Source organism: Castanea sativa, chromosome 7 (assembly GCF_040712315.1).
Source record: "Castanea sativa cultivar Marrone di Chiusa Pesio chromosome 7, ASM4071231v1".
Lineage (NCBI taxonomy): Eukaryota > Viridiplantae > Streptophyta > Magnoliopsida > Fagales > Fagaceae > Castanea > Castanea sativa.
The window spans coordinates 28278734-28304972 of NC_134019.1; the positions used below are offsets into that span (position 1 = coordinate 28278734).

Genomic DNA, 26239 nt, shown 5'->3' on the forward strand with positions numbered 1-26239 from the left:
GATTATTAGGTTAAGCTTAGATCAGATCACCACTTTATAATATCGTAGATAACTCTGACCAACTTCTTGTTTTAAATTGATCAAACATGAGCAAATCAACAAAGTAATCTCTCTTTTCAGTTTCACCAAATTTAGATAATTAGACAAAAGTTTTGTTTTAAATAATTTGGGTCTCTTTTAGGCGACAAATTGAGAGCATACATTATTGCGAGAGACTAATTATGCGACTGGTGTTAATTGAGGACATTACAAATTTTATTTTATCAAACCTATAAATTTGAAGGGTCATCAATCACAAAAAAAATAATTGATGATGCACTGACTTGATGATGGTAATATTATATTCATAACTCCATCCTTTGCTGACTAGATTCTCCACTATATGTACCTTGACCACAGATAATACATTGGTGTGCACTCGTTTATGTTGTAATTAACAATTACGAACTTAAAAAATTTCCATGAGAATTCCTGCTCTATAAATTATGAACTTCTAGGAAGTTCGAGACAGACAAACATAATGCAAGTTGAGACTCGATTGTGACCTTCCAAAGAACAATTATAATAAAAAAAATTAATTAACCCACGTAGTTTTGTGCCTTTGACCCACTTACTGCAAGAGTTTGAAGTTTGAACTGGTCAATACTTAAATTTAAAAAAAAAAAAAAAAAAAAGAAAGTTCTTTGATGTGCTAGGAAGGTTGCAAACGCAAGTAATCCTTATTTTTAGTTTAGCAACAAATGTCGTACGCAAGGTGACAAGCTGAGAATCTTGCTCCTTTTACCGAAATATATAATAAACAATAACGGGAAGTGGATTGCCAATGTACAACGTGATATGTATGGTGTAAAACGAGCTATGACAAAAGTAAAGATCTTTTTTACATCTTAATAAATTATTGAATAAAGTAAAAAAAAAAAAAAAGTTTAGTACCACGTGAAAAAAATTAACTTTTTTTTTTTGATAAGTAAGTGAAAAAAAAATTTAATTTAATTGATATCCATTATTCAACATGAATTTTGAAGTGACTTGATGTTATTTGTCTTGTTTTTATTCATATTGGATGAGAATTTGTTATGGCAGGTTTAAAATTTCAATTTCAAAACCTTATGATTTAATGAGGAATTTGCTATTATAGATTCGAATGAGTTAGTCTGAATTATTAGTAAATTGTTGTTAACTATCGTATGCTCTTAGTGCGATAGTCACTTCACAAGTATAAGTACTTATGGAGTGTCGGGGGCATGAGCCGGGGTTCAAGAGTTCAGGAGACAGTTTCACATACATATACACTTAAATTAAACTAGAGTAGAATTCTATTTTGTATATATAAAAAAAAAAAAATTGTTGTTTAGGTCAGTCTTTATTAATTCATAATGTGGACAATGAATAAAAGTTAGTCATGATTTTTCCAATTACAAATTTTTAACCAACCTAATACAGATTTCTTTCAAAGAAAGGCTTCTTATTCTCATAACTAATAAAAGAAAAATAAAAAGAGAACTGTCCTTCAAATTGATCCACCAATAAGGCACTAACAAATCAATCTATCAATCTATTATTATTGAAGCTGTTACCTAAAATCGTAATACTTCACCTATATTTATGTACTTTAGAAACAATCATTTCTATGCTCTTTTGTTTTTTGGAATAGAAAACCACACTTTTTCTCTAATAATTACGTTTCATAATCCATACACCATTCATTTTGGATAAGTTTTATTCCTAGTCAAATTATTGGCACTTATCCTCAACTCAAAAATCATCTATCTATTTATATAAATCTCTTTAAATGTCATTAAAAAAAAGGGTAAAACCACCTAGCACGTTCATCTCTCCAATGTGAAGAAATTAAGCCAAGATTGACTACTATTTTGTACTCCTATATTTTATTTCAAATCTCAAACCATTGAGGGATGTTTTGCATTTATACTAAAGAAATATTTTTGATAAGACAGCAAAAATGATATTGTTAAAGAAGAGTAGATTTCAGTTAGCTCAACTAATAAAATCTTTTATAATTAAATGAAAGATTTGAAATTCAATTCTTACTTACACCAAAAATTAATAAATATCTTGATTTGATGATAAAAACCGAACTCAATTATATTAACATAACAACCAAGAATAAGTCTAATTATTTGGGCAGTACAAAAGTCTCATGAGTTCAGTCAGCCTTCTCCAACTCATAGAAGAGACTTAAATCAAGCTGGCCGTATTATTCCGTACTACACGAGCTATGCAAACTAATCTCATTCTCTCATGCAAAATATAAATTAGCCGACCATTCACACACAAAAAAAAAACCCTTATTATTTATTTAATTTCAAAGAATATTTATGACTTCCTTGTTCTTAATATTCTATAATTTTCTGTATATTCGTTTGAATAAATAATAATTTGAGGAACCCAAGAGAATAATAATTAATACTCTAGTAAGTGAAAAATAAAAAATGAAAATTAATGTCTCAAGTGGAGAAAACGTGGAACCAAGGAAGGGTGGTGGAAAGTGAAAACCAACATGTCGTTGCCACACGTTTACGAAGTCAAAAGCCAAAGCTATTGAAAGGTTAAGCACGTGAAGGTTTTTTTTTTTTTTGAAGTTTCAGAAGATACAAAGCTTGGATGGTTCCTCTTTAGCCTTTACTCTTTAGTCTTGGCCATATTCACGTGGTATATTTAAGTGGGGTAGTTTTGGTTGTAACATACGGGCACCATGGTTTTTTTCTTCTCACTTTCTAGTCAACATTTATGGTGAATTTCTTTCTTTTGGTTTGGTCCAAAAGCTTCAATAGACTGGTAGGTGTGAGTGAAGTTTATGTTTACCACTAAGATGTGTGAGATAGATTTTTGCTTTGCTTTTGGGTATTGCTGTGAAATTTCCCTTCATGTATTTGACTGGTTTTGGGTTATGCTGGAAAAAGAAGTAACCTCTCGTTTGTCTTGTTTTCAATAATCAAGACCAAGCTAGTGGAGTAGGCATCCCCAAAAATCAAATTCTTGCTAAAGTAATAAACAAATATTAGTCCCCCAACTAGGGAAAATGTCATTCTAGGGGAAGAGAATTTTGGAACTCCTATGTACCAACTCTACCATCTAGCTTTATTGTAATTGAACAAAGTTTGACTCCAAATACATTTAGAGTTATCTTGCTCCAACTCATGATGTAGTCATTGAAGAGATTAGTGTCGTGTAGTTTTAGACTTTTAGTTATATGACATTTTTAATAAATTATGTAACTTATTTTAAAAATACAGATAGTTAGTCTTATAAATAATCATATAATGTAAAAAATAACTACAATCATCTCCCATTAGAATTTGAAAGTTTGAAATACCTAATTTTTTTTGGGTGGGGGGCATCTTGAATACTAAAAAAGGGTTGTTGGACAAAAACATTAAAAGGAAACATAAAGAAATAAATAGGAGTAAAATTCGGATGAAATGTCTAATTTGGGATTGATTCAAGATTTGGAAAAATTTCAAAGATCTAGGATGAAAATTTGGCCAATGAAACTTCAATTCAGACCATTCAAAGTCCTCAAAAGGGTGGCAAATTAGACAAATTTCGTAGGTGGCCATTGAAGGTATTATTATGTTCATGAATCTCTCTCTCTCTCTCTCTCTCCTTCCTTTTGGAGGGGGTGGCCGGCAGGGTGATAGATATAAAAAATTCATACTAACATTTATTCGACTTTTTCTAAATTTTATTCCATGCAACACATTTTTCAGATATTTCACTTATATGGTATAATTTCTTTGTGAAAGAATTTATATGACATATTAAATTTACATAACATTATTTAATTATAAAAGTAACACATGTATTAGGTGGCACTTAACGAACACGTCGTCACTACAAATCATGAACAAAAAGAACTTCTTTGAAAACATTACATAACATTTAGTCTTCGTTAAGCTTATATTGTCTTTATTCTTCTTTCTTATAAGAGCTTTGACCTTGACTAAATATTTGTGTATTTTTTTTTAGTAAAAGATAGGAGCCTTGACTGAAATTTTCAAACACAGTTGCTCATCATGCTTTTACCTCTCCACTTTCGTTGAAGATGCAAAATTGGAGAAAGAAATGCACACTCATATAATTACATGAGGATGGGTTTGTAATTAAAGGCATTGTACGCGGCAGGGTTTGCAGCTTTATCAAACGAAGCATGTTCCTCAATCATCATATTCACCATTATAGGAAAAATTGCTATGATTGATTATAGAGAAATCCAGAAGAACATGATGGACATAGGTTAAGTCGATCTTGTTAACCACGACAATATTAAAAGATAGGTTAATTTTAGTGGCTAGATTTGTTTGCTAATCACATTGTTTTTTGTTTTTGAAATGAAAGCAATCAATGGCAATATCTGTGCGAGGAGATAAACCACTCTATTTATTAGTACTATTTAGGACTACATATGTTAATGTATGTTACCAAAATCATGGGAAAATTAGAAAAATAAAATAAAATAAACCAAGATTAGGGTTGAAAATTGATATCACAGATTCACAAGGGAGAAACCAGTTTCCATGAGATTGTGCATGTATATGTACCTATATATTATTGTTTGACCCAATTTATTCCGCTCTTTCTAAAAAGGTGAAGAAGTAAGAGAGGTTTTACTTGCTCCACCCTAACCCAAATGTGTGTCTATATAGATGTGTGTGTGAATTTACAATATAAGTACATATATTTTAAGTTTTTGTGCATATATATTAGAGAATAATTTATTAATTTTTTCCCAACAATTTTTGGGCTTCCAATTCCAAAAGGGCAAAAGGAAAGAATGTTGGGTTTGTCTTTTCTGACATTTTTCGGGCATCCAAACAGAACCTTTCCCAGCCTGGCAGCCTCCCAACAAACATAGCAGAAACACTATCACTATGATGAAATTATTATTCAACTTTTTACAGACCAATTACATTATACATATATAAAAATAAAGCAATCCACCAAAATTTTTCTCCAAAAGATTAGAACCCAAAAATAGGATTTGAAATCTCACATGTAAGAGTTAAACAAAGTGTCATTATTAAAATTTTAAAAAAATATATTATTTTTTCCATTTAAAGAAAAGTGGGATTTGGCCCATTTGGGTTTTTAGTCACTAAACACATATGCATGCCCCACGTATCATGGATGCATACATACCATGCTTTCTCCAAGACCTGTTATTCTTGTTTTTTTTAAATTGAGTTCTCTTGGGTCATAGCTGTTTGGGCTTCACTAAAACTTATGTTTACATTCCAACAAGAAGATATTATTTCATTATTAGGGTTAGGAACCTTAGTCGGTGGTCCATGCAAAATGAGCTGACTATATTCATAAATTAAATTATAGTAAACTCATAGTTATCCTTACAATTATCTTCAATAACAAAAGAGAAACAAATAAGAGTCTTAGTCCTTACACATTTTGGATTGTAATTTAAATGAAGATGCTTAATTTTTGGGGTTCCCATTAGCTCAATTTATAAAATATTTTGTCTTCGAATAAAAAATCTAGAGTTTAAATCCAGTCTACACTAAAAATCAATTAATATCTTTACTTCATGATAAAGAGAAATCATTACAGAGTACATGTTATAGATTGAATTTATATCATATCTATCAACCAAAAAAAAAACTTAAACTTTTATTTATTTATTTTTGTAATTTTCTATGCCTATATTGATTAAAGATATCAAATCTTTACATCAATATTGACAAAATTTGTCAAGTTTGATAAATATAAAAGATAGATTAAAGATATCAAATCTTTATATCAACTTTGACATAATTTGTCATGTTTAATAAATATAGCTTTTGTAGCACACATATTGATTATGAAGATGGAGATGAATGGAGGCTTCATCAGTTCCTTCCTTGTTTCTTCTCAAAACCTCCTTCGTTTTGTTTTCTTTCTGGTAAACAAGTCTTTTGGTATTTTAAAATAAATAAAAAACTATAGTTCAACATTTTTTTTTTTTTTGTTGAGAAACTAGGCCAACACTTGTCTAGTAAGAATCTCCTTTGATTTGTGCTTGGCCCAATTTAGGCTTACATCAAGCTTAAGAGCACGAGTCTCGCATTGCATCACTAAATACTAATGAAAGATGCATGGAACAGATTTGTCATTCGTCATGGATGATGATTATGACTTCGTAATGATTTGTCCCTTTTTTTTTAGTTTATAAATTTAACTTAACAAAAGAAACAGGCTTGGTGAAAGAATTTTTTAAATATGGTGGAGAACTTTTACATAATCATATAAAATGTACTAAGGTTAAAGTTCTTTAAAAAAAATAAGGTGGAAGTTCAATAAGAAAAAATTAAGATTACGATTATAATATAATACTTTAATTTTGGGTCAGTTGTCATTCAAATAGAAATATAATTTGATGTCAAATGTCTTTAGAACTTTACTGTAGTCCAATTTCATCATGTCAAGTGTCATTCAATTATACTCTACTTTTGAATCAATTAGATTTACATGCAAATTCATTCCTTTAGACTTAAAAATATAGAAAGAATCAAATTTAATTATTATGTTTATATGTGGTACTACGAATGTGTATAATTTATTATAATATTAGGTAGAAAAGTTACAAACACTTATATAAAATTGTGGTAATTATTAATTATACTTATGCTATGCAATGGTTTTTATAAAGTAGTATTAATTAAAGGGGAATAAGGGGTAGTTGGCACTTGGCAATAAAGAGGAAAAAAATATCAACTGCATTTAAAAATATATATATATATATATATAACTACTAATAGTAGTGGCAAGAGGAGACTTAAATTAAGGAGCTTTATTTTTTACTTTTGAAATTTTCCCATTGCTTAAGTTTAAGTTTTATAGTCAAGTGTCTTATAACTCAATAGTTTAACCTGATTTCTTTTATTAGAAAAATTATGGTTTGCATCCCTCCTATTCTGTTGTTGTTGTGACTTCTAAATAATTTTTTTATAAAAAGTATAAGTTATCTATACTACTATTTAAGGAGATTCCTTTGTTTGGACTAGATTTTTTTTTTTGTTCCAAAATACCCCTACATCCATATGTTTAAGTAGAGACAAAATTAAAGGATAGTCCAGTAAAAATACATGTCTAACTTGCACTAAAACATTGCCTACAAAATAGGAAGACTCTTTCACTAACCCACTTCTTCAAAGTAACTATATGTTTGCTGCTATTTTTTTCCTTAAAAAAAACATATTTATCCAAAAACAAAACAAAATATCAAAAAGAAAAAAAATTACTAATAGTTATGAAAAAAAAAAAACTAAACTACTAAATAGATATATAAACTTTTTTTTATATAAGTAGATACATCTTTAACTGCCACCAAAATATTGCCTACAAAATAAGATCACTCTCCTGATAGTTTCAATTGCTCTTCTATTTTTTTTTTTTGTAAAAGTTAATAATTTACACCAATTATAATTTAAAATGACTACATTTTTCAATCACATAAATATCTAAGGATGTGATGAGTGTTTTGCGTTTTGAATGAAATAATTTATTCATCACACTCCTAGGTTTTTTCGTGATTGAAAAATGTAATAATCTCAAATTATAATAGATTTAAATTATTAACTTTAAAAAAAAAAAAAAAGAAGAGCCTCTGAGCACGCGCATGAGCGTGTGGTCAGAGGCTAATATACAATTAGGAGTGTGTATTCAACACACCAGCCCAATGAAACCAACCCAATTTGACACATAGGGACCTTGGCTTAACCTACCGACTCAACCTAAGCTGATTAGTAGTTTAATAAAATATATGTATTTCAAGTTAGTTAATTTGTTTTAAATTGAATTTTGAGGTTTGGTTAAATATGTTTGTTTGATTTATTTTCATATTTCAAGATTTACTCTGGATGAAAGATGAATCTTAGGCCCGATTGTGTAAATCATAACAATTAGTTTAGCTAGTTGAATGAAAATAGACTTTATTAGGCTTCACAAAATGACTTCAACTCAATGATCTAACCTAATCAACCTGATCCATACGAATTGGGCTTGGTTGATAGAGCCACTCTAGGTTGGGTTGGGTTAGAGATTTCTCAACTGATGGAAGTTGGGTTAAATTGAAAAATACACCAAACCCAACCCATGTATACTAATTTATATGATTTTACTTAAAAATCCTCTATTTAAGATTTTCTTAAAATCTAAACTGCATTTTTTTTCTTTCTATTTATAGTAACAACTATTTATTTAAATGATTAAAATTTTTTTACACCTAAATTTTATTATTTGTACCTACATGTCCTACCCATAAATCAAAGTATTGGATTGGATCCTCCCTATTTATGCTCAGTTTAAGAGAAGCAAGCTAAAGTTTCAATACAAATTTTTTTGGCACTCAAAAACACTAAAAATAGGTTCTTCATTTTGTTTTCCATCTTATTTTTTATTGTATGCTGTTATTTATTATTTATTTTTTTCCTTTCATCATATCCAAATTTATGTGAATTGGAGTTTATATGGTTGTTATAAAGTTTAATAAAAATTAATTATAAATGATTCTAATACTAACTGCAGTATAGCTTTGTTAAGATAAGACAAATTTATAATATATACTAGCCTCATCACACGTGCTTCGTGCGTACAATGAGGCTTTTTTTTTTGTGATCCTATTTTGTAGAAAAAAAAACTGTGTTTTCTTTTTTTTAGGCATTTTTTTAGTGGTCCTATTTTATAGCCCAAAAAAAAATCTGTGTTTTTATTTTATATATATGATTTTTATTTTGAGAATCTAATTTATAAGTTGATAAAACAATTTGAAAATAGCAAGAGAGTAACCATATTTTTGAGGCAATGTTTTAGTGGGAGTTAGAGTTGTATTTTTACTGGATTGTCCTTTAGTTGTTTCTCTATAGGGACATTTTTGAACAAAAAAAATGAGGAATCCAAATAGGGAAGCTCCTTAAATAATAGTATAGATAAATATATATATATATTTATTTATTTATATTTTGTTTGAGGTATATAAAGATTGAAGGTATAACCCTTTTTTACTATACATAAGAAAATAATATATGTGGAAATATGGTGTGCGCTAAATAACTTTTTGCTATATTTTTACATAAGTTGTTATTTAGATTTAATCACTGCCTAGTATTGGTCTTTTCTCCTTTGTGTTTTGAAGGTTTGAACTAGGAGTGGTAAAATTGGACATGACCCACGAACTCGACACAACACGACACGAAATTAGCAGGTTATGGGTTGAAACTTAATGGGTTCGCGTCATATTCGAGTTGATACGATGGACCAGTTTGATAAATGGGTTGGATTAGGGTTCAACCTATAGAAATCGTTTGACCCGTCTGACCCGTTAAATTATATGAAATTTTACTAATATACCCTTCAAACCCTATATATATAAACTTCTTAGTTGTTGTAATTTGTTTTATTTGACATATTGTGATTGATTATTTATGATATTGAGATATGATCTAGTTTTGAATGATTATTTGTGATGCAGTTACTCATTAGTTCTGAATTTTATATTTAAAATATTTATTTGCTTGTTTTTTCATAAATGTTTTTTTTTTTCATTTTGATAAAATCAGATAAACAGGTTGACACGACTGACCCATTTAATAAATGGGTTGTGTTAGAGTTGAGGAATCTTGACCCGTTTAATAAACATTTTGGGTTAGTGTTAATTCATATAGTCGGATACGCATGAGTTGACACGAGATGAACACGAATTGCCACCCCTAGTTTGAACGATGAAGGCTTGAAGTTTAATGTGTTATGACTTAAGGTGGGTAAGAAGAGTTTTGAGAGTTGTAAGCTTCGACTAGCTTAATTGGTTTCTCCAAAAAAAAAAAAGAATAATAATAATAATAATTGATAAAGTGTCTTATCATTAAATAAAATATATAAGGTTCAATAGTTCAAACTTTTGATTCTTCAATAATTCAAACTTGTTTACAAAAATATTAACTGAAATCTTAGTTTGATGATTAAAAATAATTATCATAAAATAGACGTTATAGATTAAAATTCTATCGTATCTATCAAAAAATAATTCAAGAGTTTTTTACTTTTCAATTGTGTGTATTTTATAATTATTATAACTTTTTTATTATTGCTATAACATATAAAATCATAAACAACATAAAATTATAATTGGAGCTTAAAAAAAAGTGAAATTCAAAAAGTTATGCATAATCAAATAAAAAAAATATATAATTTTTTAGAGAAAAAAAAAGAATTAAGTTAATGCCTAATATCAGTATACTTTATATATATACCTTTTCATACTTTGAATTAATGACGTTTACTTCATAATAATTATTTTTTAACATCAAGTCAAAATATAAACTGATTTCTATTATAGACAAAATCTAATACGGACTCTATTTATGGGAGAACAAAAAAATTTATCAGTTTTTTTTTTTTTTTTTGATTGGAAAAAAAAAAATTATCAGTTGGAGTTAAGTATTATTAATACATACACAAAATTTAAATTAGAGGGAAACAAAACTTGGGCTAGGACCAGGAGGCCTAAATTTAGCAAAAAAAAAAAAAAATGGAGGCCCAGAAATAAAAGGGCCAAGGCCCTCAGACGGTGGGTGAAAGCTGCCCTAGTAGTGGTAGAGTGGCACGAGTGACATCGACGCCGCCACCGCGGCCAAGAACTTACTCGAAAAAAGCCCTATTCCATTTTCTGCAAAAATTTCAATTTACAATTTACTATTTACAACTATACTAAAATACTAGACGGTGGCCCAGATTTGGAGGACCTTCTTTCCTTCTTTCTTTTATCAAACTACTTCTCTCTTCTCTCTCTCTCTCTCTCTCAGAACTATCTATCGGTAACGCACACACAAACCATTCAAACAAAAGATCCAAACCCCTCTCTCTCTCTCTCTCTCTCTCTAACAGCGTCAGAGAATACTATGGAAGAACAGGCAAGTCTTTCAAATATATATGTATTTCTTTGTTTTTTTTTTTTCTAAAGCATTTGTTTGTTTCCCGAGAAACCGTGGAGGAAAGAGAATGAATCTTTTGCTTTTTTTTAATTTTATTTTATAATGTTTTTATGCTTTTCAAAAATCTTTAAACTTGAGATTTTTGAATCTCTAATGAACAAGTTTAGCTCAACTGGGCCAATATAATAGTTTGCAGCTGTTTCTTTTCTCTGTTTATTTGCCTACATTTTTCTCAGCAACTAAAAGGAGGTTAAATGCTTGGATTTTGAGGATTTAGTGTTTGGATAAGCTTCTGTATTTGGGAAAAAAAAGGGTGATGCTTTAATAATTTGTACATAAGATTATGGTAAAAATAAGCTTGACATTTATGCTAAAACAAAATATTACTGTCTAAAAGAGTTTGAGTCAATGCTCTAGCCTCTAGGTATGAGCATAAACTGCTTAGCTTTTCATGAATGCTCCTGGATTACCTGGCAACTGGTTTTGGCAGGTGGGGTCAGTTGCTCGTAGGTTTTACTGCTAGAGGTAAGCTTAAACTTTAAAGGGCTCTTCTTAGGTTCCCTATGTTCTAAGAAGCATGGACACGAGCAAGTTTTTAAAAATTATAACATGATATGGCTACAGCACCCCAAATGAAGTGTCAGTGCTTCCTAGCCTATGTTACCAAAAAATAATTTGAATCAATAACTATACCATGAAAGATGGATCTATGCTACCCATTGTTTAGGCCCAATCAAACAACCCTTATGATTAATGATTTCAGCTCGACTGCTGGGAGCTCAACATCATTGAATGTAATGTGTTTCTTTCTCTATCCTTTGGACTTGAGACTGACTGTGTACAAAATTTAGGACTTTATGCATTTACACGCCCCAATCAAATTGCTGCAAGAACCTCACTCTAGTTATTTTCTCTATTAGGTGCTGTGTATTACGACGAGCCATGTACCTTAAAGGATTATCCCACCTCTCCTTTTTCAAAAGATTAAAAAAAGAAGAAGCTTTTGATGCCTTTCTTTGAGCTACATAATGCTTCCTTTTGTATAACATATTTAAAAATTGGCTTGCTTTTGTTGCACATTCTTAATTTATAATTTGGTATTCCCTTTTAAATGTTAAAATTGAATGGCTTTATATCTTAAGATCAGCATTTAGTCTTTACGGGCCTGTGTATTAAATTTGAAATTGAGATTGCTACTTAGTTGTTGGCCTGTTTACAATGAATGTACAATTTAGTTGAGATAGTTGTCATATTTTGATTTCTTCTGAAGCTTAATTTAACATAGCCATATAAGAAGATTGACTGGCCTGTAATTTTGCTCAAACTTCTGTAGCATAAATTGTTGACAACTTACGTTGTCTGTTTTGTTAGGTTAAGTTTGCATTTGTCTAATCTTTTCATGTCTGCTGCAGGTTTGTGAAGTGCATATGATGCTACAACATCAAAACTGGTTATGATGTGTTTGATTCATTCTTCACCTTATCAATATTGAGCTGAAAACTGTTGAGGCATTTTTAATTTGTGAATTGTTTGTTTTGAGATTTTGGTTGTAAATACCACAAATAGCATATTGGAGTTTAATATCTTTCTGTCACTGGCCACAATAGTTAACAGAATAAAAGTTTCACCCTTTTTTGTCAGCGTTGAGTTAATTTTTCAGATTTGTTGAGGCAATCAAAACAGATAGGACGGGTGATATTTATCATTATTATCATAATACAATGAATGTAGCTGAAGTTGGGCATATGGAAGTTTCTTCACCTGCAGTTAGTCAGACTGGAAAATCTGCCTGCCCTGAACAAAGTGAATCAGGACAGATACATGGAAGTGTATTTAGTGAAGCATCAGAACTAAGACATCAACTTGGCTCTGAAACTATACGAAATGAACAAGGGGAAATCAGCTTTTCTGAAATTGTGACTGAAAGTTCTCTTACTGAACCACTAGGACCACCTCCTGAAGATGTTAGCAAAAGTGGTCAGGCTGGAGAAGATTCATCCCCTCTACAAATTACATCAGAAAATTTATATGATTCTAATTCTGCAAGCCTTAGCGAACCATCATACCTAAAACATCAGCTTGGCTCTGAACTTGTACATAAAAAACCAGTAGAAACCAGCTCTGCAGTATCCAGTTGCACTGATAAGAAAAAATTGCAACCATCTTATGAAAATGTGACCAACAGTTCTCTTGCTGGACCATTGCAGCTCCATCCTCTAGATGTGAGCGAGAGTATTGAGACTGGAAAAATTTTATCCACCCAACAAATTATTTTGGAGCAACATGATTCTGATTCTGGAGTTCTACTTGGTGAACCATCTGAAGGAAAAGATCAGCTAGCCTCTGGACCTGTGCAGACTGGATCAGTAAAAACAAGCCCTACAGTATCCAGCTGTGTTGCTGACAAACAATTGCAGTCAACTTTTGAGAATGTGCCTAAGAGTTCTCTTACTGAATACTTGGGACTGCCTTCTGAAGATGTTCTCAAGAGTAGTCATGCTCAAACAAGTTTATTTCCTGAACAAACTACATCAGAACAGATACATGAATTTGGTTCTGCAAATGATCTTGTAGAACAAAAACGTCAGCTTGGTTCTGAACTTATGCAAAGTGAACCATTAGGAGCCATTGCTGCAGTGTCTGGCTGTGTTAATAAACAAATGCAATCACTTCCTGATAGTGTGGCCAAGAATTCTGTTACTGATTCTGTGGAACTGCTTTGTGAAAATGTGAGCAGGGATAGTCAGAAGGGAAAACGTTCATGCTCTCAACCATCTATATCAGAACAGACATGTGAATATGGTTCTGGAACTGGCGAATCATCAGAACAATATCAGCTTGACTCTGAATTTGTACATAATTTACCAGTTGAAACCAACACTGTGGTACCCACTTGTGTTGTTATTGAACAATCCGAGCCACACCTTGAAGCTACAAAGAAGAGTTCTCTCAGTGAACAAACCGGCCCACCTCCTGCAGATTCCAACAAGGATCTTGGCACTGAACCACGGGGACCACCTCCTGATGATGTGGCCAACAATTCTACTCTTGAACTGTTGGAAACACCACCTAAAAAGACAATCAAGAATCCTAGGCAGTTGAGTCGCAGGGATAAAAGAACACCAAATTCCTTAAAGAAAAAATATAAGTTGAGGTCTTTGGTAGCAAGCGATAGAGTTCTTCGCTCAAGGACACCAGGGAAGCCTAAAGCTCCTGAATCAAGTAATAATTCAGCACATGTTAGCACTGTGGAGGAGAAAAAAAAGAAGATTAAGAAAAAAAGAGGGAAGAGGGTAGTAGCTGATGAATTTTCAAGAATCAAGTCACGTCTCAGATATTTACTGAATAGAATAAGCTATGAGCAAAGCCTGATTGAAGCATATTCTAGTGAAGGCTGGAGAGGAAGCAGGTGTGTACATTGTATATGCAGTTTGCTTTCTTACATTGTACTACTGTTCTGGGACACTGTTTTAGATTTTTCATGCCATTTAAGATGTTTCTTAGAAAACTTTCATGTCATTTTTTTCTTTTCCATTAAGTAGTTTCTTTGGCAGTTTTGATATGATCACCTGTGTTTTGCTTTATCTTCTAATTTACTAATGCTTCATATGGTTGGCAAGAGGTGAACGGAAAAAATATTAATGGAGTTTTAAGAATATTCAGGACTGAATGGTAGTGCTTAGGCTCATTCTCACTTACACTATAATGTCACTCTTGACATTGCTTTTATTAGACTAGCATTTCTTTCTTTCTTGAGGTCTTCTTGAGGTGTTACTCTATAATCTCATGCTCATTTCCTAGTGGTGGAGGTGGAACCAAAATTTGGTGATAATATAAGTCATTCTAACTTACACAATAATGTCCGAAAATACTTCCCTTGTCATGTCATCCTACCCCTTTTTTAATCATAAATTTGGTGATATTCTAAGTCATAAACAGAGCAAAAACCAAAATTCATGCATCACTGTGCAATGGAGAAGCAAGTGATCCAACAATTAATGGCACCTGTACATGGTAGATCGACAGATCATTTCCTCATTTTCAGTTTTCAATATTCTGCTGTTAGAATCATCCCTTATAGTTCTGTACACCTGACTTTCACTTCAGGAATTTCAGTACAGCACACACCCTTCCCAGGGAAAGCAAGGCTGCTTGAATTTAGATGAAACTAGGTCACTTCTACACCTGCAATGGTTTTATTTTCATTTTTTTTAGTTTCCTTTTGTAGTCAACCATTTCGGTGGCAGATGATTATTGTTAAGCATGTCCATATACAGTTTCTTTTCTCCAGAACGGTCCACTTAAAATTCTATAAAGTAGGACAGGATTGAGAAATTCAATCTTAGAGGTTGTCTGACAGGAGAGAGGTGGTTGGGTGGTTGTAGACACATTTTATTCAGTGATGAGGATTGAAGTATAGGGTTGGATTCACCATTGCGTATTGTGCAGCTCCTGGTAAATAGAGAGAGAAAACTTCCGTTGAAGACTTGTGGGCTAGATTAAGAACACTAGGCAACTTTAACAGTAACCACTGTTAAAGTCTTAAATTTATTTGAGTACAATGAAGCATACCCATATTATGAATAAAATTAAAAGAATGAAGCATATCTCTACCTTCCCAACTTTAAAGCTTTTCCTTATCCAAAAAAAAAAAAAAGCTTTTTAACTTTTCCTTTCCTTGCTATGACTAGCACTTTTAATATGAAAACTATTTAATAAGCGCATATAAGACAAAACTAAAGTCCATAAAAAGAGATGTCTGTGTACTATAAAACATCAGGACTATAATGACAATACTCCTAAAATACTAACTATAAAATTTTGCAATTAATTAGTTCTAATTGATGGCTTTTGGAGTATCTAATGTATACATTCCGTGAATATGGGTTGTGCCCCTTTTGTGCTTTTTAATGAATTTCTTATTTATCAAAAAATAGATAAAATAAAATTTTAAAAAATAAAATAAAATTATGCAATTGACTTATACAAATTTACAGTTCTTCCACTGAGTATAAAAGCATCTATGCACTGAAATTTTCTTTGATAATTCAATAGTTGGGGGTGGGGGAATTTGAACCATGGATGTCTCATTTGGAAACATAAGGAGGTGCCAACCATTGGAGCTACAAGACTCTTGGAAAATCTATGCACTGAAACTTGTTTTAACCTTGCACTCATAATGTCTTGACCTTTAAGTCTTTGTTCCATGAAGCAACAGCCAGTCATAACCTCCATCTAGTGTTGCATTTGGAGTTTGAACCCATGGCAAAATAGAAAATTAAACAATGGCTAAAATTTTGTTCCATGGCTGGATCATATATTGTTCTATGGTGTATTTTACAAACACATATGAGGGTGTTGGTCAAATTGGCTCAAGTTTGATGAACTAGGATTAAGTCTTTAATTGGTTGGTTGCTTATTTGAAAGAGGGTTTTTTCTTTAAATATGTTGGTCAAATGAGCTTGAACTTGTTTTAGTTTTTATCCCCAATTGTCTCTTTTTTGGGTGGATGATTTATGACTGGCTGTTGCTTCTGATTATTTTTGTAACTTTGCAGCCTAGAAAAATTAAAGCCGGAGAAGGAGCTTCAACGGGCCACGTCTGAAATATTTCGACGCAAATTGAAAATAAGAGATCTATTTCAACATATTGATTTGCTATGTGCTGAAGGAACGCTTCCAGAATCTTTATTTGATTCTGAAGGACAAATTGACAGTGAGGATGTAGGAGAATCCTTCAATTAGATACCATGTTCACTCTTTATTTAAAATCTTTCACACCTTATAATATGCCTAGTTCATGCTATTTTACTTATTGAATATATGTAGCCAGTGTCTTCTCACTGTAAATACTAAGACATGGGATCTTTCCAATGCAGATATTCTGTGCAAAATGTGGATCGAAAGACTTGTCTGCAAATAATGATATTATACTCTGTGATGGTGCTTGTGACCGTGGGTTCCACCAGCACTGTTTAGAACCGCCATTGTTAAGTGAAGACAGTAATGTCCACATCACCAATTTGATGGCAGCAATTCCAAGTTTTTCTTTAATTATTTGTCAAATGTGCTTTCCTGGTTCTGTTCTTATCTTACATTCTTTTACTCTTTTTTAAACAGTTCCCCCTGATGATGAGGGTTGGCTATGCCCTGGGTGTGATTGCAAAGATGACTGCATTGACACACTTAATGAGTTTCAAGGAACAAATCTTTCCATTACTGATAGCTGGGAGGTCTGATATATCCTCAAGTATTTGTTAGTTGACTAGAAATACATTTAACTTTTCCATTCCTTATCGTGCTTCTATCCCATGTGCAGAAGGTATATCCTGAGGCTGCTGCTGCTGCTGGACATAATCAGGATCACAACTTTGGACTTCCTTCAGATGATTCTGATGACAATGATTATAATCCCTGTGAACCAGATGATGAGAATGTTGAGGGAGATGAATCAAGTTCTGATGAATCTGAATATGCTTCTGCAGCTGAGGATTTGGAGGCTCCGGCTGAGGAATTGGAGGCTCCACCTAATGAGGAGCAGTACCTGGGGCTTCCTTCTGATGACTCAGAGGATGATGAATATGATCCTGATGCTCCAGATCTTGATGAGAAGGATATGAAGGAAAGTTCTAGTTCTGATTTTACGTCTGACTCTGAGGACTTTGCTGCTGTACTTGACGAGAACAGGCCTTCGGGAGGTTCTGGCGGAAAAAGATCAAAAACTGGTGGAAAGAAGCAGTCTTTAAATGATGAGCTGTTATCCACAATAGACACAGAACCTGGTCAAGATGGTTCTGCACCTGTTTCTGGAAGAAGACAAGTAGAAAGGCTGGACTACAAAAAGCTGCATGATGTGAGTACCCTTTCTTAGTATAATTTTTAAATAATTTTCTACAGTCCTGCATGTGCTCCAGCTGCTTCCTCTTATTTAACAGCGTGATTAACTCATTACGTAATATAATTACTATTCTAATGTCGTTGGTTTTAGTTTCTTTGTGTTTCTATTTAGAATCTCGCCTTTGAAAACATTCCGTAGGTTCTTTATATTACCTCACTATGATTAATCAAAGTAATGCTGTACTCTAGCCAAAATAAAAAATAAAAAGGAAATAAGTAATGCTATACTATCTTATGCATCTTGTCACATATTTAAGTTGTTAATACTTATCTCTCACACACACATTGATGCGGGAAATGCAAAGAAATGTTTAGTTTAATTTATTTTTATATAATTTGGAAGTCAATTTTATTATTATTGGTCAGTTATATTTTATTTCAGGTATTAGTTGTTAATTAGGTCTATTAGTATTTTTATTTAATTTCCTAGAGTCAAGGGTATTTTTGTAACTTCCCAAGTCATTAGAATTAGGTTTCCTTAGTAAATTAGAATTAGGGTTTAGTCCTATTAGTCCATATAAGCATATTATCGTTACTTATGGAGAAGATACAGTGTGATTGATAATAAAATGTTTTTTGGATTCTGCCTATGGTTTGGTGCTGACTCCAACCAACCCTAGGTGCTGACTCCTAGACAAGGTTTTGAATTCCATTCTGGATTTACTATTGGAACGGAATCTTTTGGTACAAGTGCACCGTTTCAGGATTACGAACTGTATATATATATATATATATATATAATTTTTACAACTTCATATTTCATTATATCTAATTAACCAACATAAACTTTTATATATGATATGGGAATAAAATGAGTCAAATGACAAGTTTGGGCTTCAACGTATAAAAAAAATCCAATGCAGTCCATAACAGCCAGAATTTATCCAGAATTTAGACCGATACAGAAATATGGGGGGTTATGGGGGGCAATTGAACCAAATTAAACTCCAAAACAGTTCCGGTCAGAATGAAACGGAATTTAAACCTTGCTCCTAGAGATTCGTTTTCACTTGGTGCTGACACCTAGGTTATCTATCCTTTAGTTTTCTGTACTTCAATTTTGTTGTTGCATCCTGCGTCAAATTTGGTATTAGAGGAAAATTCGATCGTGTTCTCCAGCATCTACATGGGTCACAACTAGAGCCGCAACAAAAAAAGTAAAATCCCATATCATGTCAATCCATCCTTATCGGTACTTAAGATCACTGCCAACCAAGACTCGAACTGCCATGAGTGGACCTCGCTGCCAGCCAGACCTTGATGAGGCCCCAAATAAAAGGAGTCACCCCATTGCCATGAGGACCACCATAACGACCTGTAAATCTTGCCATCAGCTTCATCAATGCATTTCCACCAACTGTTGTACCTTCTCAACACCATTTGCAAGCTCGCACTCACCAACAGTGTAAGAGTCTTAAGTTCCAGTGTCACTATCTTCACCAAGCTTCTATCGGAAGCCATGGTCCCAAGCTTGCTGTCTCCAAACCTGTGCTGCTCAATTCAAAACCCATCTTGAAGGGTGTGCTTTGGAGGTGCTTCGGCCTTGTGTACGAGAGAATAGATGGGTTAAGACATACGGGCTTGGATCCACAACCTTGACTCAGCCCATTAAACTAAAAAAAAAAAAAAGTCACCCAACCTGACCCTCGTTCTATGTAAAAAGTCAACTGCCCCGTAGCCCCGTTAAACTCCTAACTTCCTTCACTTCAAGAGTCATACGCTTGTCATACGTCCATGGCCCAGAGCACATAAGCTATTAAACTATTCGGGTTCTTGTTCCAATTGTTTGTTGAGGTTTTATTCTAGTGCACCATGGTCATATTAGAGGCATCTACTTTTTATGGTTATCAAGACATATGGGATTTTCAACCATTGGTTACTTGAGATGGACTGATTCTTCGAACAACGTTTTACCAGATAACAAAAAACGTTATGCTAAAATGAAACTTATTGGTAGAGCTATATAACTAGAACGATGTCAAGAACCTTCACTTTAGACTGTATGAACCTTAGATTGTACGAACGTGCCATTTCTGATTGGGAAAAAAATGAAAGAACTTCAAGATGAATATCTATCTGAATTCTTCTGAAAAGAATATTTACCCCCATTTCATGATGGTAATATTCTAGATCAAAGAGATAATCTGAGGCAATGGAACAGACTGTCAATTGCACAATTCAAACCAATGGAACAGCCTGTCAATTGCACAATTCGAATAAGGCAAGATTAGTGTGTGCAGTTTCAAGACCTGCACCCACTCCAGCACAGTTGCCCAGAAAAAAAATTTAAAGATCTAGTTAAAGCCTCTCAAGACATGTCTTGCAGAGATGAAACGAATGAATGTGACTTGAGTCAGTACTGAAGTCCTTCCAAAGAAAGACCAATCACTTGGAGGCAAAGCTTCACACGTGAGAAATAATAGTGTTAAGACACCAAAATAGTGTTGAAATAGAGCTACAAGTGCCAACAAACCAATAATATATATATATATATATAAGCAAAGTCCTCATGCGGGAGTGCATGAGCTCCTACCATGTGGCGCTCTAATATATCATTTAGCATTTTTAACCTCTTCTCATTAAGTTTTTTTTACTGTTATCCACAAGATCACATTAACTTTTTTTTAACTATTATCTAAAAGATGGGCTGTAGTTCAAAATTAAAATAAATTCAGACCAAACCTTATGAAAAATCCAAGTCCACTTATTACCTTACATATTATGACCCAGACCGGACCTTCCACATTAACTTTAAAAGACTCTCTCTATAATCTCCCTGATTAGACTCTTATTATTTAGTGCCACATCAATTTGCTCTTTCCTCTTCCTATTGTTGATTGTATTTTTGCACAAAAATGGATTATTTCTACACCATCTTCTTTTATATGGTGGAATCTATTATAAATAAATAAATACTCAATTTATATGATAGAAGCAATAATTCCCTCAATTTGTTTTTTTGTTTTAATTTCTAATGTAGAAGACTCTTGAAGCCAACAAATTATATGCCTAGTTGTCCACTCTCTTTCAAGGAATGTAAAAGATAATTGTACACTTTAATTAGCCAAAATAATCAAATAATTGTGAAATTCATTTAGGCTACATACATTCATATTCTTAATTATGTATATTCATAGTAATTTTGGTTCTTTTTATTTTCTTCCTCTCAATGATACGTATATTTTAATTGAACATAAGATGAGTGTTATAGGGCCATAAAGAATAGTTAGAAATTATTTGAAAATAAAAGTATAAAGTTTCCACGCATCGCGTGGGACATCGACTAGTCTTCAATGTTTGTGCTGCAAGAACTTACCATAGAGCCTAAATATCAAGGTGAAATATCTAAACCCTGTGTAGTAGATTTAATTCATCTTGTTGAAGATTCATAGATTGCTAACTACTGAGAAGGAAGTTTTCCCACTCCTTCATGAGGGGGAAGTTCACGCAATGAGCAACAAATCAAAGGGTTGACGTGAAAATTGAGCTTCATGTATGTGCTACTAGTTACAACTCTCTTCATGGTACATGAAATGGAACAGTTTGATTCAATGATTCATTCTATGGCTCAAGATAAGGTTGCACCATTTGCATGCTGATTCCACAAATTAATTTTGTAATTCCGGACAAATTTGATGATGTGGTTAATTTAAGGCTCCTTGGTTTGCGGTGCTTCCAAATAGGGGAGTATGGCGTGGGAAATGCAAAGGAATATTTATTTTAATTTAGTTTTATTTAAATCTGGATGCAGGTTGTAATTTATTGGTCAGTTGTATTTTATTAGGTATTGGAAGTTAATTAGGTTTATTAGTATTTTTATTTAATCTCCTAGAGTGAGGGGTATTCTTGTAATTCAATAATTGGGATTTCTCAGGTCATTTAAAATTAGAGTGTAGTCCTAATAGTCTTTATAAGCATATTATTGCACTGCTATGGAGAAGACAGAGTGTCCATTTGGCAACACCGTGTTTGGCTTTTTATTGATTGCTTTTTGCTAAAAGTTGATTAAAATATGAATGTACCTAGAAAAAGTTTAAAAAGTTGTACGTAAAAAATAAGCTAAAAAGCTAAATAAAAAAGCTAATGGCAACCATATTGATGATAAAAGTTTTCCTAGAATTCTTCCAACAGTCTAGCGTTGACTCTAGCCGATCGTTGGTGTTGATTCCTAGAGGTTTCCTCTTCTTTACGTTGATTCCTAGGTTATCTATACTTTAGTTTTCTGTTCAATTTTTTGTTGCATTGTTTTGGTTTTGTCCCATGTCACAAGCACGCTGCATTCAAAATGAGACATTGCTGTTTGGTTGTCCATTTTCAGTAACCAAATCAATCATATTTTTCTCTACAGTTTTCTTTTGTACTAGTTGTTTTGACTGAAATTCAATTTTGTGTACAACAAAATAATTTGATCAAACAGATTCACGTATGTAGCTTTAATTGTTGATAGTAGTATATAATGTACATACTGATATTTTGACATAGGATTACCACTGGTTTTCACTACTCAGCTGACATATATTGGACAAAAGTTAATAGACAAAATTAGGAAATGTTTTGCTCTAATTGGCTGTTTCCTGGTCAAGAAAATTTTTGTTTTGTATGATTGCACCAGGAAAAAGAGCTTTCTAAGAGAGAAACAGACCCCATAATTTGCTATCTTTCCTTGTCTAGAACCTGGGGGTTATTATCATATTCGAACAATTTAATGTGTCAATTAACTCTGATTTCTTGTCATTCTAGGTTGGTGTTGCTCTTCAAGTTTGGTATAGTGTCATGAGTTCTTGGTTAGGTTATATTTCGCAATCAAATTTACTTGCACGTTGGACACTCCATTGCACAATATGCTTAGGTTATATAAGTTCAAGGTGGAGAGTGAGGTCATGAATTCAAGACCCATTGAGTGCGCATGTAAATTACCAATAAAAAAGAAAAGAATAACTTAAGCTGATAGGAAAGTGTAATTTAATCATTTAATTATTATTCCAATACGCACCCCTTGGCATCACGTGTGAACCTAAACTCCCCTCAATAAGTGGGACCCAACATTGAGAACTTTTAAATTTAAAGAGAGGTAGAGTTCAACTTCAAGACCATTTGCTTTGATACCATAAAAAATTTCCATTAGTCCAAAAAAGTTAAGCTGATAAAAAATTGTTAAATCAGTTAATAACATTATTAACAAAAACAATTTAAAAAGAAAATTTTTGCTTTAACTAGAACTAAAATCCGTAATGCCAAGTGCATGTGAACTCTCTTTCTACTGCTTGGCAAGCACATTGTTAACCACACAACTCTATGCGAGAACTAGCTTGTTGTTTGATGGCCTTTTTTGATTGGCCTCTGTGGTCCTTTTGTTGCCTGACTTCTTAATAACATAACTTTGCTGTTAGCAAGTAATCGTGCATACTTGTGCAACTTATGCACCTGTATGAGAGAGAGAGAGAGAGAGAGAGAGAGAGAGAGAGTACTGAATCAAATTTACATGCACGTTGGACACTCCATTACACAATATGCTTAGGTTATACTGCATGTAAAGTTTCTTGATTACTGTATTACATTTTATCCACCTTGCTGGTACACTTTTGTCCTCGTCTTGTAGAGATCAATCTCTGGATTTTAATGATTCTTAATTTTTTCCTACAACAATGAGTATAGCTGTATAACTGGGTTATCATTTACTCTCTTACCATTTTCTCTGTCGATCTTGGGCATTTAATTGATTGTTGTTTCACTTTGTCTGGTTTGTTTATCTTTGTTTCCCTTGCTCTGATTTATAAAGGAGGAATATGGAAATATTTCTACTGATTCAAGTGATGATGAAGATTGGAATGGTATTGCTGCACCAAAGAAACGGAAGAGAACTACTGGGGAAGTTGCTCCGGTGTCACCAAATGGAAGGACTCCAAATGGAAAGAATAATAAGGATATAAAGCACAACCTGAAAGAGATTGATCATGCTCCTAAGAGAAATACTCGTCAGAAGGCAAATGTTAAAGATACAAATAATTCACCAATGAAATCACCAAATGGCTCTGGTAAATCTGGTTCTATTGGTAAAAGAACTACATCAGCATATAAAAAACTTGGGGAAGCTGTGACTCAGGTAATTGCAAGTTATTGTCCCTAGCTTCCAAGTTTAGATTGTGGATAAAGTTGATGTAGCATTAATATCCTTTTAACTGAATTTTGGGTTCTATGCTAGTATTTTATAGTTTTATTCTTTGAAAATGAAATGCTGTGCTGTGAAGGGGTCAGGTGTTGTTTTTTAACATCTGTAGGAAAGTAGATGTCCCAATGGCAATCAAGAGATTAAGAGAAGTAGAATAGATCCAAAATTAAGGATGAAAATATATATCACTTTATCTTGTAGATTTTTTTTTATAAATAAAATAATTATTGAAACTTTTTTGTTTAGATTTGATTCCATTATGCCAATCAAATTCTTAGTTGAGTTGGTAAGAATATGAAAGTTTTACTTAATTTTACTTATCCAAAAAAAAGAAAAGAAAAGAAAAGAAAAAGAATATGGCTTTAATTATCATCAGTCCTATACTCTTCATGGAACAGAGCAAAATTGATGCTCTCTCTCTCTCTCATATGGGTGTGCAGGTATGCACATAAAAGAAACAGTCTATCTTAGACTTAAATCATTCTATTTTTGCAGAGACTCTACAAATCATTCAAGGAAAATCAGTATCCGGAGCGAGCTACTAAAGAGAGCTTGGCACAAGAGCTAGGACTCACATTTCAAAAGGTCCTATTTTTTGATCCTACAATGAAAGCTGTTTCATTTTTCTTCTTAAAAAATCTAGTGGATATTTTTGTGTGTTTTGGTTCTCACTTTTTATTTTTTTCAATTCTCATAGGTTAGCAAATGGTTTGAGAATGCTCGGTGGAGCTTTAACCATTCATCACATATGGAAGCTCATATGGCTAATAGTGCTTCAAAGAAGGATACTCCCTTGCCTCAAAAAAACAAAAAAACACTTGAACCAGTACCGGATATGTTTACTAGAGATTCCACTTGCAATGGAGCCCCAAACAAGGCATTACCTAAGGATAATATCATCATGCCAGAACACAGTGGGAATTCGAGGGATAGTGAATTGGTGACTGAGGAAAGAAATGAACGAAAATCTACAACCCGAAGTTCTAGAAAGAGAAAGGGTAGGTCAGAATCAGATTGTCAGGCATCAGGTTTGGATTTGAGAATTGAGGAGACAAAAAAGCCTCCAGCTAAATCGCCAAAAGCAAATGAAGTGCAATCAGGTGGTGGAATGATGACAAGACGAAGGAAGTCACTTACTTGACATTTCCAATTTTAATCCTTGGTTATAATTTTGACTATTCACCTCTTGCAACAGCTGTTTTCTTATGAGAGAGCAACTGGCATATTGAAAGGTTTACTTTCTTCCCAGACAGTAATACGATTACCTATGCCATTGTTCTGTCATTTGATTATAGCTCCCTGGCCTTCCTCTCCCAACTAATTTGCCATTTTTCTGTAATTTGATTATAGTATTATGGTCTTCCTCTCCCAACTAATTCACTTGTGGTGTCCTTAACATAATAAAGCTTCTCTGTAAAATGTAGCTCACTTTCATTCGTAAATTCCTTCGATGTTTGATGTTTGCTGCATTGGTTCACAATTATCACGATATCAAACCTATGTGGCGCCTAATTAGTTATGTGAATGCAGAGCTTGTGGATTTATTTTCCGTGATTGAATGATGGAGCTGCGTAGGTGTAGCTCCGGCAGCCACCCATATACTTGTACCTTGTTTGGGTTTATGCTGAGATCTGCCGTTAATAATATTAAACTGACCTCAATAAGGCGGGTGTAGAGAGGAAAGAAAAATAAAATTTGGTTACTTTACTCGAGCTGGTTGAGGTTGTACTTGGTGGCAATAGAAAAGAAAAAATCCTTTTTTTTTTAAAGGTTTTCAGAGCGTAAGAATGCATTTTGCATTTCTTTTATTGTTGGTTTGGATTTGTTAACTCAACTTTGTTGTAGATTATGAGAATGTATTCTCTCTAACATTTACAAATGAATCAAAATGATAAAATTTTAAACTCATTATTCTCATTCTTGATAATAATAAAAAATAAATAAAAATCATTTGAATGGTTTGGTGAGGTTCTTTTTATGCGTGGACATGTATCAAGAAGATTAATGGCTACGAGCCTGCGAGTACACTTCCAAACCTACAAAAGAAACTAATCTCAGATCCAAGGAAAGGAAATTAGTACAAGAAAATTTTTTTTTTTTTTTTAAATAACCTTATTGTATGCCTTGTGTTATAGTGATTAATTGGTCTGATCCGACGATAAAAAATTAGGACAAAATGATAAACTTCCAGCAATAAGTTAAAAACATAATAACGCTCTCAAGTGGTAAAATAA

General features: G+C 32.8%; 1 protein-coding gene across 1 annotated transcript; it reads left to right on the forward strand.

Moving 5' to 3' along the window:
- Positions 1 to 10727: 10727 nt before the first annotated feature.
- Positions 10728 to 25486, forward strand: LOC142642959 (uncharacterized). Its single transcript, XM_075817428.1, has 9 exons — positions 10728 to 10919; positions 12353 to 14349; positions 16498 to 16663; positions 16819 to 16942; positions 17060 to 17172; positions 17259 to 17792; positions 23616 to 23939; positions 24501 to 24590; positions 24703 to 25486. Exons 2-9 carry the CDS (start codon positions 12662 to 12664, stop codon positions 25144 to 25146), a joined length of 3483 nt encoding a protein of 1160 aa, XP_075673543.1. The 5' UTR covers positions 10728 to 10919; positions 12353 to 12661; the 3' UTR covers positions 25147 to 25486.
- The last annotated feature ends 753 nt before the right edge of the window (positions 25487 to 26239 follow it).